Below are 13,148 nucleotides of genomic sequence, written 5' to 3'. Positions count from 1 at the left end.
GAAAAGCTGATTCACTGGCAATCTGAAAGGGTCAGATTTCAAAAGGTCTAGGAATTTTACAAATCTCAGACAAAGAATAGTGAAGTTTACCAAGAGTAACATTTCCAATTCATTTCATCCTTGTGGCAGGTAAGCAGCCATTCAGACAGAGATACCAAAGTAAATAGTCAGCACCAGAGAAGCCTTGCCTGTCAGCACTAAGGTACCCAACCTTGTATGAGCTGTCTGATCACAAGAATCAGACAGAGGTGTGCAGAATGAACTGCTATCTTGAGATGCCTGCAACCCTCCAAAGACTGCAGAGAAAGCTGCAGTGGCTGAGTACAGTGGACTGCCTAGCTTTTAGAAGCTCAAGTTCAGGGACAGCCATCTCCTTGCAGTACCTGAGGGAACACACAAAAGTCACTAGATGGCTGCCCCACAGTCCAGCTCGACCAGTGGCTGATAACAGATGCCAGACAGCAATATGCCCAAAGAAAATTCATCACAATCCTCCTCAAAAGATCATTCTCCCAGCTTCAAGCTATTTGTAACTTCATGGCCTTCTAAACCATGGACAGAGCTGCATGTTTAACAGTGATGCACTTTGGATGTTCCCTCCCTAAAATGGCCCATTAGTTTATCCATCAGTCATCATTTATATGCCAGACGGCTGGAAACTGTTGGGTCACATTTATTTAACTAAATTGAGATTTCTTTGAAAATTACAATGGGATGAAAACAAATAGCAGGATGGCAGTCTAGAGGGCACTATACTACCAAAAGAAGGGTCCTGAACAACTAATTCATAGTTCTCACAGCCAATCACTAAGTGCCCACAATTTTATCTATCTACTACAAACCCTTTAAGCTACACATTAGTACCCAATAAACTGCATCCAGAGAAGTGCTTATGCACTAAAATCTAGGGATATTTATATTCTCCTCATGCCTAATCCTCTGCAGATGCTCAGAGACTGCAGCAACACTTTTCCATTAATTCACATGTTTTGAATAACACATACTACCTTACAGCTCATGCAGCATGTAGTGTAGAGTTCAACAGGCTGAGTTCTATTAATTTGTTTGTGTTTCTTAAGACCCACCTCAATTTGTAAACATTTTCTTGGATATACCCTGAAGCACATACACCCTAATACACCTCTTGTCAACACACACCCACTTTATTGGTTCCATTCCCCTCCCCATTCCATCTCCCCAGTTGAGTTACAAAAAGAGAGAAACCCACTGGCACATGCAGAGAGCAGACAAAAAGAAGAACATCAACAAGACCAACACTTCTTTTTAGAAGATGCACAGAAACAGGGGTGAGGCAAAATTCACTGCTTGAATTTCAACAACCAAGAAGCAGGAATGTTTGCACAAGACACTGATAAACCACAAAAACAAACAAACAAAAAACCCAAACACACAAAAACTTTTGCCTTGCAAAAGTCAGTCTGGTATCTCCCTCTACCAAGTTAAGTCTCATATTCATGTTGTTCTTGACATGCTATTCACCAACACCTCACTTAGGAGCTTCTTTACTGTGGGAAGCAGGATCCACAACCTGAAGATGGTGTGAGCAGTATGACAAAGAAATAACCATTTTTTGGACAGAAAGAGGCTACTTTTTTCCCATGCCTGATGCTTACATTCAGTTGGCTTTGCTCATATACATTTGGTTATATATGTAATGCAGTGGAGTTGTAATTTGCTTCAGTCAAATTCATCACCCATTCACTAAAATGCAAACTCTGTTGTTTCTGAGACAGTAAAAAATTTCAAAAGTCCTCACCTTAACATAAGGACTTCAGAGCCATGGTAAGAAATGGATTTCTGGCTGAACTGGTGACAAGACTGAGAACTACAGATCTTTCTGTACATTGCAGGTCTGTATTGAAGTTGGAAAGGCATGTTGAAAATGGCTGCTAAGTCATACCCTCAATCTCTTTACTTTTAATGAAGTACTAACCAAGAAGCACCACTAATAGAGTCATTACATTCCGTGTCAAACTAGCAGGGTCAACTTTTCAATGTAATTCAACTGCCTGTGACGAAGTCCAAACCCAGGAACATACTTACTTGTAAGCTTGTTGTGACTCAGAACCAGCTGTGTGATGTGAGACAGCGTAACTGCAAATGAAGAGAGAAAGAAGTCAATTTATGGACATGGCAACTGACAGCTTGTATCTATTTCAGCTGAAAAAAAAAAAAAAAGGAAGCTATTCTTTCCACTCCAGTAACTTGATTCACGTGCATTGTCACAAATAAACAAGAGAAGCTCAAGAGTAAAGGGCCAGTCCACCTACTCCTGCACCCTTTTACTTCACATTTCTGTTACTGCATCACACACAACATGAAGAGTTTTACTCACTGATACAGCAACCTGTTTCAGCTAATCCTTGAAAAAGCACATGACTTAGCAAAGGCAAATACAACCTGTTAGCACAATGAAAGCAGTCACTCAAAGGCACCATCAGATCAGACAGTTCAATGTTAAAAAAAAAAAAAGAAAGCATCACCATAGTTCACTGTGCAACTGCAGGCTGTGAAGGAAGGAAAGGCAGGCAGGAGAAAAGAACAAACAGCACACCCACCCTGAATTTTTCCCAAAATTTGAGCACTCAAAGTGCTGCCTGCACCACCTTACTATGCAGAACAAGAGGACTGGGAAAGAAGCCCATAGAAAGTCTGTAAGAGTATTGTAGGAAAATAATCACTAAAGGGCAGACAAGAGCAGCAGCCTCCACAAAGAACTCTGTCTTGAAAACATAAAAGGCACATGGGTACCTGAACCATAAGCAACTGTTTAACACTACTGAGTGCTTACCCATATAGATAAATATAGGATTGCAATTTACACAGCAAAATGAGAGAAGATTCTGGAGATAGTTAGAAGCTGGTGAACAAATGCCTAAGCAAGCTTTATACGTCTTTTCTCTTTCCCTTAGCATAGCTATTTTAATAAATGTGACAATCAGTAAAAGTCACCATTTCATGGGCCCTTGATATTGAAGCCTGACTAATAAGAACACAACCACCAGAAGAGCAGCTCTACTACTGAGATGAAAAGTCCTCTAGTCTGATGTCTTCAGTTCCAAGGCAACTGAACCAAGACCATAGCCAGATAAAATCTGACATCATCAATCCCAGGAAAAAACTCTTTTTTTCTGAATTTTACTTCATAAATAAGTCATTCTGGACCTCTAAAGCTTTACCTAAACTCAACAGCATCAACAAAAAAAATCGCTTTTTGTTTTAAAAAAGGGGGGGGAATCATTGGTTTTGATACTGTACAAAGTTGCTTCCATTTCACTTTGCTTTTTAAGCAGAGAAATTAAACAATGTCATCATGTCTGTATAAAGGAAGCATGGATCCTTACCAAAGGGCAATGAAGCTTTGGGGCTGCAGATTTTGGTCTTGTGAACATTGAACTCCTGATGAATTTAAATGCCATAATAAGTTCTGTGCATATTTAAAGGTAAGCCTTTTGACTACCCCATCAAGCCATGTGCACCACTGGCCTTTAGCAACACAAGATTAGAAGCATTATTCTCACTACTCCCTCTCCTTTTTTGTCCCACCGCGGTTCTTCAACCTATACTACTTCCAGAAAGGTTTCTTCTCTCACATCTATACAGAACAGAACAAAGCCCACATAAAAAAATTTAAGGCGAAAATCCCTAGACAACAATCATTTGAATCTGTATTTTACTGTCCAAATTTGACTGAAGCCTAGGCACCTTGTCTGAAACTCCACTATCTCAGTCAATCCTGATGCATGACAAAAAGTCCCATGGCATCTTTGACCAGCAAAGGCAGGTTGACATCCCCCAAAGGAACAAGAAAGGCTACACTCCAATACTATTTTGAAAAGAGCAAAGGTTTAGGTGTCTGTGCTCTGGACTACTTCCAGCAGCATTTTAGACACATCAAGACAAAGAGATTCTTCAGTCTTGAAATGTCCAAAGCTACTACTAGTTCAGAGGCAAGTTTAGAAGCATTTTAAGAAAGGGAACAAAGATAAGAGAGCAGTACTTGCTCACTCCTTACACAGAGAGAAATTTGCTCATTTATGTTAAACAGACTTGAGTCAAACAACCAGCCCCTGGAAGTAACATGTTTTCCTTCTGCTGCCACATACCTACTCCTGTGAAAAGGACTGTGTTGTGGGAATAGCTGACTGAGATTTACCTCATCCTATACATGAAGTCATTCTGCAGGACAACTGAACTATCAAGTATGGCAAGGAAGACATCTATCTTAACTGATTAGCATCCCCAAGTAACATCTAGAAGGCTGAAGGGGGCTGGGGGGCAGTTTTGATTTGGATGTGCACAGTCCAGGCAAGCACAACATACAACAGGTCAGACTACTCAGCCCATGCACCAGACTCCTGAGAATGGAAGGGCACTGAGATTCCCAATGGAAATTCCTATAACCTCTCTAGGATGCCACTGCAAGAGCTTCTGGACACTACCTTCTAACATTACAGTCATTAGCATACAGGCAATAAGTTACTGTGGTTCCATGAATGCACCAGATATTCACACAGAATAATACCTATATCTTATAGGGGGCTAATACCTATTTCCAGAGCAATTTATTGCACAGTAATCACAAATTCTCATTATGGTCCCAGTCCCACTATTACTTCAAAAAAGAGTGAGTCAAGGGAAGAATACTTAGGTTCTTCCATTTTGGCACTATTATCAAATCTCTTCATATACTGCTGCCCTGCACTGCAAGCTAGCCTCACATAAAATATCTGGATGACAATAGTCAACCTAATTATAAATGAAAATATAAAACAAATAAAAACCCTGCCCATCAACAGAAAAAAAAAAAAAAAAACACCAAAAAAAACACCCAACCAACCAACCTGACTAAACAACCAAACCAAAGCAAAATAAATTAGGAAAAAACCCCCACACCCACAAAACAGGAAGACCCCAGTGACTTTGCTGAGCCAAGATAAGACACTGCCTGTCCCACTGGAGGAAGTTAATGCAGGATGAGCATCACAGTATTGTTACAAATAGCCTGCCTCTCCATCTTCTGTGCTTTCATTATTTTAGGAATGAACAATTTTATCAACACAAACTTTCTGATAAAGAATTCTAGTCACACAACTATGTACTTTATGCAAAATATGAATAGCTTACAGATGGAATGATAATGAGAACAAATTAACACATAAATAGGATTGCATCCAATATTCCTTCCCTGACAACAGAGCAGATGTCACAAGTTATTTGGGCAAAATAATTCCTTTACTCCTACCTCCTCCTCCATATCAACTGCTTAAAAGACACATAAATTAGACTGGTCCACACTCTAAGAACAATCCCATAGTTGTTGATGACTGTTCAAATCCTTTCAATAAATGCCCCATCCTTTGCTACGCTAGGGGAAAGAGGACATCACTCCATTCTCGCTGGAGTTGGCTGAACCTGCTTGCACAGCCTACAGGATGTCTATTAATGCTCTCTACCATTACCTGTCCATAGTGGATGCTTTATAAACAAATATAATCTCTTTAGTTCACAATATGAAGGCAAAAAACCAAGACAACAGAACACTTCCATGGGACAAGACATTTTTTACATTATTTATGTATGGAGGATGCACAACTACAGTAGAGATATGCACATAAACGGTTTAACTGTTGTTTTATCATATGCTGGAATAATTTAGAAAGACTTTAACACTTAAAACTGTGTCACATGGTATTTGCATGACAAGCTAAAGCACAGAACACTTAAATCAAGGGGTATTTTTTGTCTCAAATGAAATCTCTTTTCTACAGAACATGTCTGAAAAAGGGTTCTCATATTACAGTTCTGAAAGCATCAAAAATTCAGATGCTCTGAAGGTGTGTAACACAATTATAGTTTGTATTTTAAGTCATTAGAAGAAAATTTGGAAGTGCCTGGATTTGAGGAATATTCCAAAAATAGAACTTGGTTTCTAATGACATTAATGAACTCCCGAGTTAGAAGTGCTTCGGGGACTACTTAACCTTTTCTTGTGAATCTGAACACCACATTGTATATAAGCTGGTAACCATACTCTTTCTTTGCTAAACACGTAAGTGGGAAGAGACGTAAAGGTTGCCAAGCTTACAGGTCTAAGCTAGCTTGCTCTCTAGCAATCTCCTTCCAGATAGAAGTATTTCATTCCAAATTGGAAGGAGACACTGGTATTTGACAGAAGCAAGTTTTGTCTGCTTTGTCTCTCCCACAGCTACTGCAGAGGGTGGAAGACAATGCAAAAGAAAATAGGAGTGACTGCCCTGTACTGCAGGAAGCCATTCACTATACTGAAAAGAAAAGCCAGAAGAGAATTGTATCCAAGACAGGGCATATATTCCCTTTTGCTCTTCTTTGCCCCTGCATAACACCAGTTTTCTCTATCACTTACTTTTTTTTTTGTTTTTTTTTTCCCCAAACACACATGACAAGAACAGGGCAACACCTAAGGAAAAGGACTGGCACACTGAGCAGATGCTACATGGTACACTGCTTCCACATCCTTCTGCCTCTATTAACCCTATGTGAATTAAGTTAAGAAAGGTTAAATACAAGCTCATTAGCCACTCTGCAGCAAGTACTCAAACATGCAATGAAATAAGGCTTGGTCCTCTCCTTGAAGATTTAGGACTAGAGGGAGCAGTTTACCTTTAAGGGGTACTTGGCACCTCTGGTAGGGGCATTCACAACAGTCAATAATTACATGAGACAGAATGCTGATCAGGGGCTACCAAATACAGCAACTCAGGCACACCTTCCAACCTACAAAACTCAAATAGCCAAAAATGTTCCCTCCAATCATTATCTAAACTTACCTTAACTCTCAACATCTACTAGTGGCCCTCCTTAAAGACGAAATGCTGTTCAAGAAGTCACTGGGCATGAGTAGTGATGATTGCTTTTAAGAGAGATCTTTACTTCATGGAAGGAAAAAAATAAAAATAGCTGAAAAGGCAAGCTTTATCACTGCCCTGGAAAGGTATGCAACACACAGAGAAGGAAAGGTACCAGCTCAGTCTCCTTTAGCTTACATGCCAGTTCTGAGAAACAGAGAAAACCAAAACATCCAATCTACATTAGAGAAGACCATCCATTTGAAGTCAGGTAACAGGGGTTTGAAAATAAGTTTAACACTTCCTCAACCCTTTACTAAAAATTCAGAAGTAATACCTATTCATTACTTTCTATTTGGTGAAAGGTGTTCCTTCTCCAGAAGGCGAACACCTCCATGGTAAAAAAAAAACCCAAACCCAAACCAACTTATTTGTTCTGTCAGTGAACATAATAACTGAAAAACCAATTAATTTAACAGAAACCAGTCATCATTTCCTCTTTCCCTAACTTTCATCTCAAACTGATGAAGGCCCCAAATCCCCATCCTACATCACGTCACACAACGTGCACCAAGAGTATCTGCACAGAGACTCCTCTGATGCAGTCTAACTAGGGTACCGCAAGTCTCTACTTCATTTAGGGAGCTCCCTGCCAAAGACATTTCAGATGCTTAATTAGCAACCTGGTATCAGGGAGCATCTGGGGACCACAGTACCCCACCCTGGTCCCTGGCCCTGCCTGAACAACAAACCCCACAGTCTTTGTGCAAGGAAAGCCTCTTTTTTTAGGATTATCAATGTGCTTCAACATTATCCTTTTTCCATGCTTGAAAGGTCAAAGCTAGTTAATTAATTGTGTGTCTAGTTGATAGCAGGCACCAAGTCTACTTAACAAGAGTAACAGTACTCTATTGCTGCTCCATATACCTGACAGATCTAAGTATAGTTCTCAAAACTGATCTGTAATTAACGTGAGCTAAATACCACTTTGTCTCAAATAATTGCTCATCCTACAGAAATGCAGAGAAACTTTCTATTTAATGCGAGTTCACATATACAGTCCTTACAACACCATCTTCCCAAAGTCCCATGCACCACCCAGAAGCAGGAAAATAGTAGTACAGAACGAAGATTTAAGTACATAACCTCGTTCTGCAAAACTGTACTTAAGAAGATTTCATCCTTTACTGATGTGATTGAAGACACCTCGATGTGCTCCCAACTCTGCAGATAATGGCAAGTCAGTAGTGAGCCATACCTTTCCCTGAGCTCATATCTATCTTGTGAGAAGAGTTATGTACATTTGCTCCTGGCTGCTCTCAAGTTTAACACAGTAAAGAGCTAAACCAGGATACAGTCAAGAGTTTAAAGTACATTGGTTGAGATTTTGCTTTTTTTCCCCTCATTGGACCATGCATTCAGAAAAGTTTCACCCTGTGGCACACTACGGACAGTCACAACTTTAACTCCCTGAGTACTGGCTATGTCATAACATCATGTGCACTTTAACAAGGCACCTAACTCGCTAACTAACAAGATATCTAACTTGCTCTTCATTTGTGTGCTCTCCAGAACTATAACAGCATGCTGATATTGGTATGCAGTGTTTACGGTGAATTTGACTACAGCAAATGCACCATACCGACAGCAGCACCCTGCCATGGTTCAGCAAGCATGTGCAATCGTGTAATACCCACGGCATGATGATGCTGTATCTGTGATAAAGAATTACTGCCCTCTCCTTCAGAGACCAGTCGCCCGTAGTTGCAGGCTGATGTCACCCTATCCCTTTCTAAACCCAGTGGAGATGCTACTCGGCTGGTGTTTTTGTTTCAGTAGCAAGACGGAGAAGAGGGAAAGTCTCTCCATTAGCCAAGTGCCAGAAGGCCAGCGGTGCGACAGGGAACGCCGAGCCCTGCCGCGGGACACGCACACGCTCGGCTCCCGGCGCAGCTGCCGGCAGGCTGGTGCGGGCCGTTCCGCTCAGCCCGCGGATCGCTCCCGAGCCCCCCGTGCCCAAAGGCCACCCCCAGCGGAGGGGCTCGAGCTCGGCGGGGCAGCGCCCGGGCCGGGGCGGGGCGGCCCAGACCCCCCACGCCCAGGGCCGGTCCCCGCTCGCCCGGGACAAATAAGGAAGTTTCCGCGCTGTGCCCGCCCGCCGCCGCCGGTACCTACACAGGCCGGGCACGTCCAGCATGCTGGAGATGCCGCGGTCGCACATGTCCACCTCGGGCTGGTTCTTCTCCCTGCTCTCCTCCACGATCTTCTTCAGGGACTTCGACATGGTCTAGGCGGGGCAGAAACGGGCACCGTGAGCCGGGCGGCGGGGGAAACCCGCCCAGGGAACATGCATCTCCCCCAGCCGGGACAGCGCCGGGACAGCCCCGGCCCCGAGCACCCGAGGGCAGAGAACCCCCCTGCCCAGCGCCGCCGGGGGGGCCCGTCCCGTTCCGCCCCCTCTGCCGCGTCCGCCCATGCCAGCGGAGCACTGCCCGGGATGTCGGCCGTACTCCCGCCCCGGGCGGACGGACGGACACGCCCGGCCCGGCCCGGCCCGACCCGAGGGCACTCACCGCGCGGGGCTGCGGCGGGACGCGGCGGGACACGATGGGACGCGGCGGGCGGATCCCACGGCGGGACGGCGGGCGGGCCCCGGCGGATCCCGTGCGCGCCGCCCCGCCTCGCCCCCGCGCGCAGGCGCAGCGCAGCCCCGCCCGCACTGACCCGCGGGGCGCGAGCGGCCCCGGCGCGGCCCTGAGGGGTCGGAACGGGACCCCCGGGGCGCTCCGGGCCTTGGAAAGGCTGCAGGGGACAAAACACAGTCTCGCCGAAATAACGCACACAAAAAAAACCCCAAAAAACCAACCCGTGCATTTAACCAGCGGTTTCCATTTCTTAAGGTGCCTTCCTGGGTTTTCCAGTCGGCTCTAACAGCCAAACCAGTCACAAGGCTGGGTGCAGGTTCTGAGCGCTCGTAACTCTCGCCATGCGTTGGAGTTGCAGCCTTACTGCCCAGAATGTAATTATGCATGTAACCTCTTTCATAGGAGTTAAGGTGCTCCTGCTTACTGTCATTCAACAGATACGGAAGCTCAGAGCAATTAATGACTAAATCTGTTAAGTTACCTGAGGCCAGGCCACCCTTTGGCACCCACAGCTTTGAATTTTGCATATGTACTCCATGGTGTTACTTAGTAGCGTAGAAATGGTATCCACAGAAACCAAGATCGTGAGTGCTTGCCTAAGCCTGCAAATAAAAAACTTCCTGGAGGTGCAATTTCAACTTTTCCTTTTTTAGGAATGTAAGGATTTAATACTGGTCTGCAGAATTGTATCATGTTTATTCCTAATTGGACTTTCCTACCTTGAGCGCTTCCTGAAGTTACTGTTTTCAGGTCTTCCTTGCAAGGTACTACTGGAAGAGTATCTTCCTTTCAGCTGGATTTCTCAGCAGAACCCACTGTCACTCAGATGTACAGGACAATGATGTACAGTTCTTATTTTTCTGCAGAACCATGAATCTGGATCCCTTTCCTGAGTAAGAAAACACCCTAACTGCCACCAGTCAGTTATCCCAAAGACCGAAGTGCTAACATGTCTGCTGTTCTTATTTCATGGCAAATGATTGCAGGTGTCATTTTGTAACAAAGGGTCAGGCAGATTAATTGCCTGTAAGTGTGGTCCTGCTTCCTTATTCCAACTAACAGCACTTGTGACATTTACTAAACAGTCTTCATGGCTAATGTAAAGCTCACCTAACTTCTCTCTGTCCCATTTATGCAGTGATCAAAACATTGCATGTGGCCTAGATATCCACCTTCTACTCCTACCATAGAAGTATTTAATTACTCCCCACCTAATAAACATATTGTCATTACTCCCTTTCATCAGAATTGTGGGGTTTTTTTGTCATCTATCTAATTTCATTATGCTGTTGTGTGTAAAGAGTTCATCTATCATTCACAGCTTCTATGTGACCTTCTTTTGGTCCTGCTTGAGCAAACCTTTTGTCTGAGCATAAATCCATGTCCCAGTCAGCGATATTGGCATTGGATTTGGCAAAGGGGAGTTGCTGTCAAGCCATCCTTCTAAAGTTTCTCAGTGCCACATCAAGCACTGGCTACCAATTGTCTGAGAAGGACTGGGAAGGAAGATACACAAACTACTTGATCCAAAGGTCCTTGATCATGAAAACTGATTTTTCAGATTGTCCCTTCAGCAGTCATGAAGAGTCATTTCCTGCAGAGGGTCTATGTCCCTGCAGTCACCCATTCTCCCCTCTCTTATGGCCCCCTCCTCTTCCCAGTACATGCAGTCATTCCAAAACCCCTTTGGCCCCAGAAATACTTAGTTCCCTCTACACCCCCAGCTAGAGGCTGCCCAGCCTGGTTCTGGGGTCTGGCCAGTAGAGCCCTCCCCACACATACAGTGCTTGAGCTCACAGTAGACTTTTCCAATTTAGGTCTTGCTGTACCTTCCAGCTGCTGATTTTTTGCTTATGAAACAACTATGAAATATCTTTGCTATCTGTCAGATCTGTTCTAAATCCGTCACTTGGCTTAAATGTTTGTGGAGTAGATGCCTGAATTCATTGCAGAGGCTGGCATATGACTTCTGTCCTCAGGCCTGCAGGCTAAAGCAGGTGACTGTGGGTAGATGTGTGGCCATGACTGTGTGGCAGGGCTGCAGTTTCCCCTGTGGTGGTCAGAGGAGGCAGAAGTTGCCCTTGCAGTGGTGCTCCCAGCCTGCTCCTCCCCGCAATCATGGCTGGACCTGCCTACTGCTGGTTCTTCTCACTGTGCTGGGAGTCAGCAAGGGAATGAGTAACTCTGATGCCTCCCTTTTTTCTGTCCTAGGTACTTCTACTAACCACGGTAATGATGTTTTACATTATTATTCTATTTTTATCCCTGTTTTCCCCCTCCAAGAATAGCTATGATAATGAGCAACATTAATGCAGGGACAGTGTGTCATCAAAAGGGTGCCACACTCCCCTGCAAAACCAGTTGTGTAGTGCTGGGCACAGCTACTACAAATTCATCCATCAACATTACACTCACTAAGTGTGATAACTGGCATGCAATATATATTTTTCCGATTGTTGTAAAAAAAAAAACCTCCTAGAACTTGGCCTCTATTTTTATTATCATTTAATAAATATATTAAATATTTATTTGTTAGTAGTTCATTTGGTTTGTATTGGGAACAATATAGTCAATCCTATGAATTTTTATTGCATTTCATTTTAATTAGGACTGCAGAATAATTCTGCAGTTTCAGTTCGGCAGTTGACAAAAAATAATTACACCAAGTATGTTAATTCTGGTGCCTAGGACACATATTCTGTGTTATTATGGGAAATTGAGACACCTCCTCCTTTGCTTAATGAACCAATTGAAAACTGTTTTTCAGTGAAAATTGCTTTGTAAATTTAACTAAAATTAGCTACTCTTTTAAATTGACCAGCACCATGATTTCTAGCATTTTAGCTCTATATCTTCTGTCTCCTTTACTTAAGTAACTATAATTGTAAGAATATCTCACAGTGGTATTATTTCTCATTTATAAAGAACAATCCTGCCACGTGGGAAGGGCAATTAAAAGCATTGTTACAGACATTTTAGTGCTTATTCTTCAAATCCTAGTCTTTGAAGGGCTTACCATTCATATATAACAGCCTCATAAAATTACTTTTGTATAAGAATAAACATCTGTAGTAACGTGCAGAAGAAGCTTTACGTGTAAAATAAAAACATGCAGGCTCTAGAAACTGAAAACCTGCACTTTCATTATCTGCTTTGTCATTGACAGAGGGATGTTGTAGTCATGCAGTTATTACAATACAGACATGCAGCATTCACAACAATGACATTATAAAATAGCAATGTGCACAGACATAAAAGCAAAGGTTTTCATGGCAGTGTTGTGAGATGAAGCTATATTTCTTATTAAGTACAGATTTTGACTTTTGAATTGTACACTGCAAAAAGCACATAAAAGTTGCATGAAATAATTATTTCCAGATTATCTGCTGGGTTCTGCTTGTTTGTGTTTGCTGCGCGTTCATTTTAAAGCAAGTGTTTTAAATTTCTTCTTACCTTCCAAGACAGAAACATGGCTTAGCATCAGCTCTCTCCTCTAAGGACCTCCACTTTATAATACTTCTTCAGTTGGTATTTTTGTTGTGGTTCCTCATATAAAATGTTAGAGGACAGCAGTGGGTTACTTTGTTCTTTTGTTTTTTTAAAGAATGGGTTTGATCATTTAATTTTAGACTTTGACTATTTTTGGCGAGAGTCA

The 13,148-nt window shown here is 42.9% G+C and overlaps 1 protein-coding gene across 1 annotated transcript in view; it reads right to left on the bottom strand.

Moving 5' to 3' along the window:
• RSU1 (Ras suppressor protein 1) overlaps positions 1–9,520 on the bottom strand; it is a 103,806-nt gene extending 94,286 nt beyond the window's left edge. The window contains exons 1-3 of the mRNA XM_038126786.1: positions 9,422–9,520; positions 9,024–9,135; positions 2,065–2,115 (exon numbers count right to left, since the gene is read on the bottom strand). Coding sequence (XP_037982714.1) covers positions 2,065–2,115; positions 9,024–9,132 — 160 coding nt within the window. The 5' untranslated portion in view covers positions 9,133–9,135; positions 9,422–9,520. The remainder of the gene's footprint in view (positions 1–2,064; positions 2,116–9,023; positions 9,136–9,421) is intronic.
• Positions 9,521–13,148: the final 3,628 nt, after the last annotated feature.

This window comes from Motacilla alba, chromosome 2 (genome assembly GCF_015832195.1).
Source record: "Motacilla alba alba isolate MOTALB_02 chromosome 2, Motacilla_alba_V1.0_pri, whole genome shotgun sequence".
NCBI classification, from domain to species: domain Eukaryota; kingdom Metazoa; phylum Chordata; class Aves; order Passeriformes; family Motacillidae; genus Motacilla; species Motacilla alba.
Note: the sequence above shows the minus strand (reverse complement) of the source record. Positions and strands in the feature narration are given on the sequence as shown.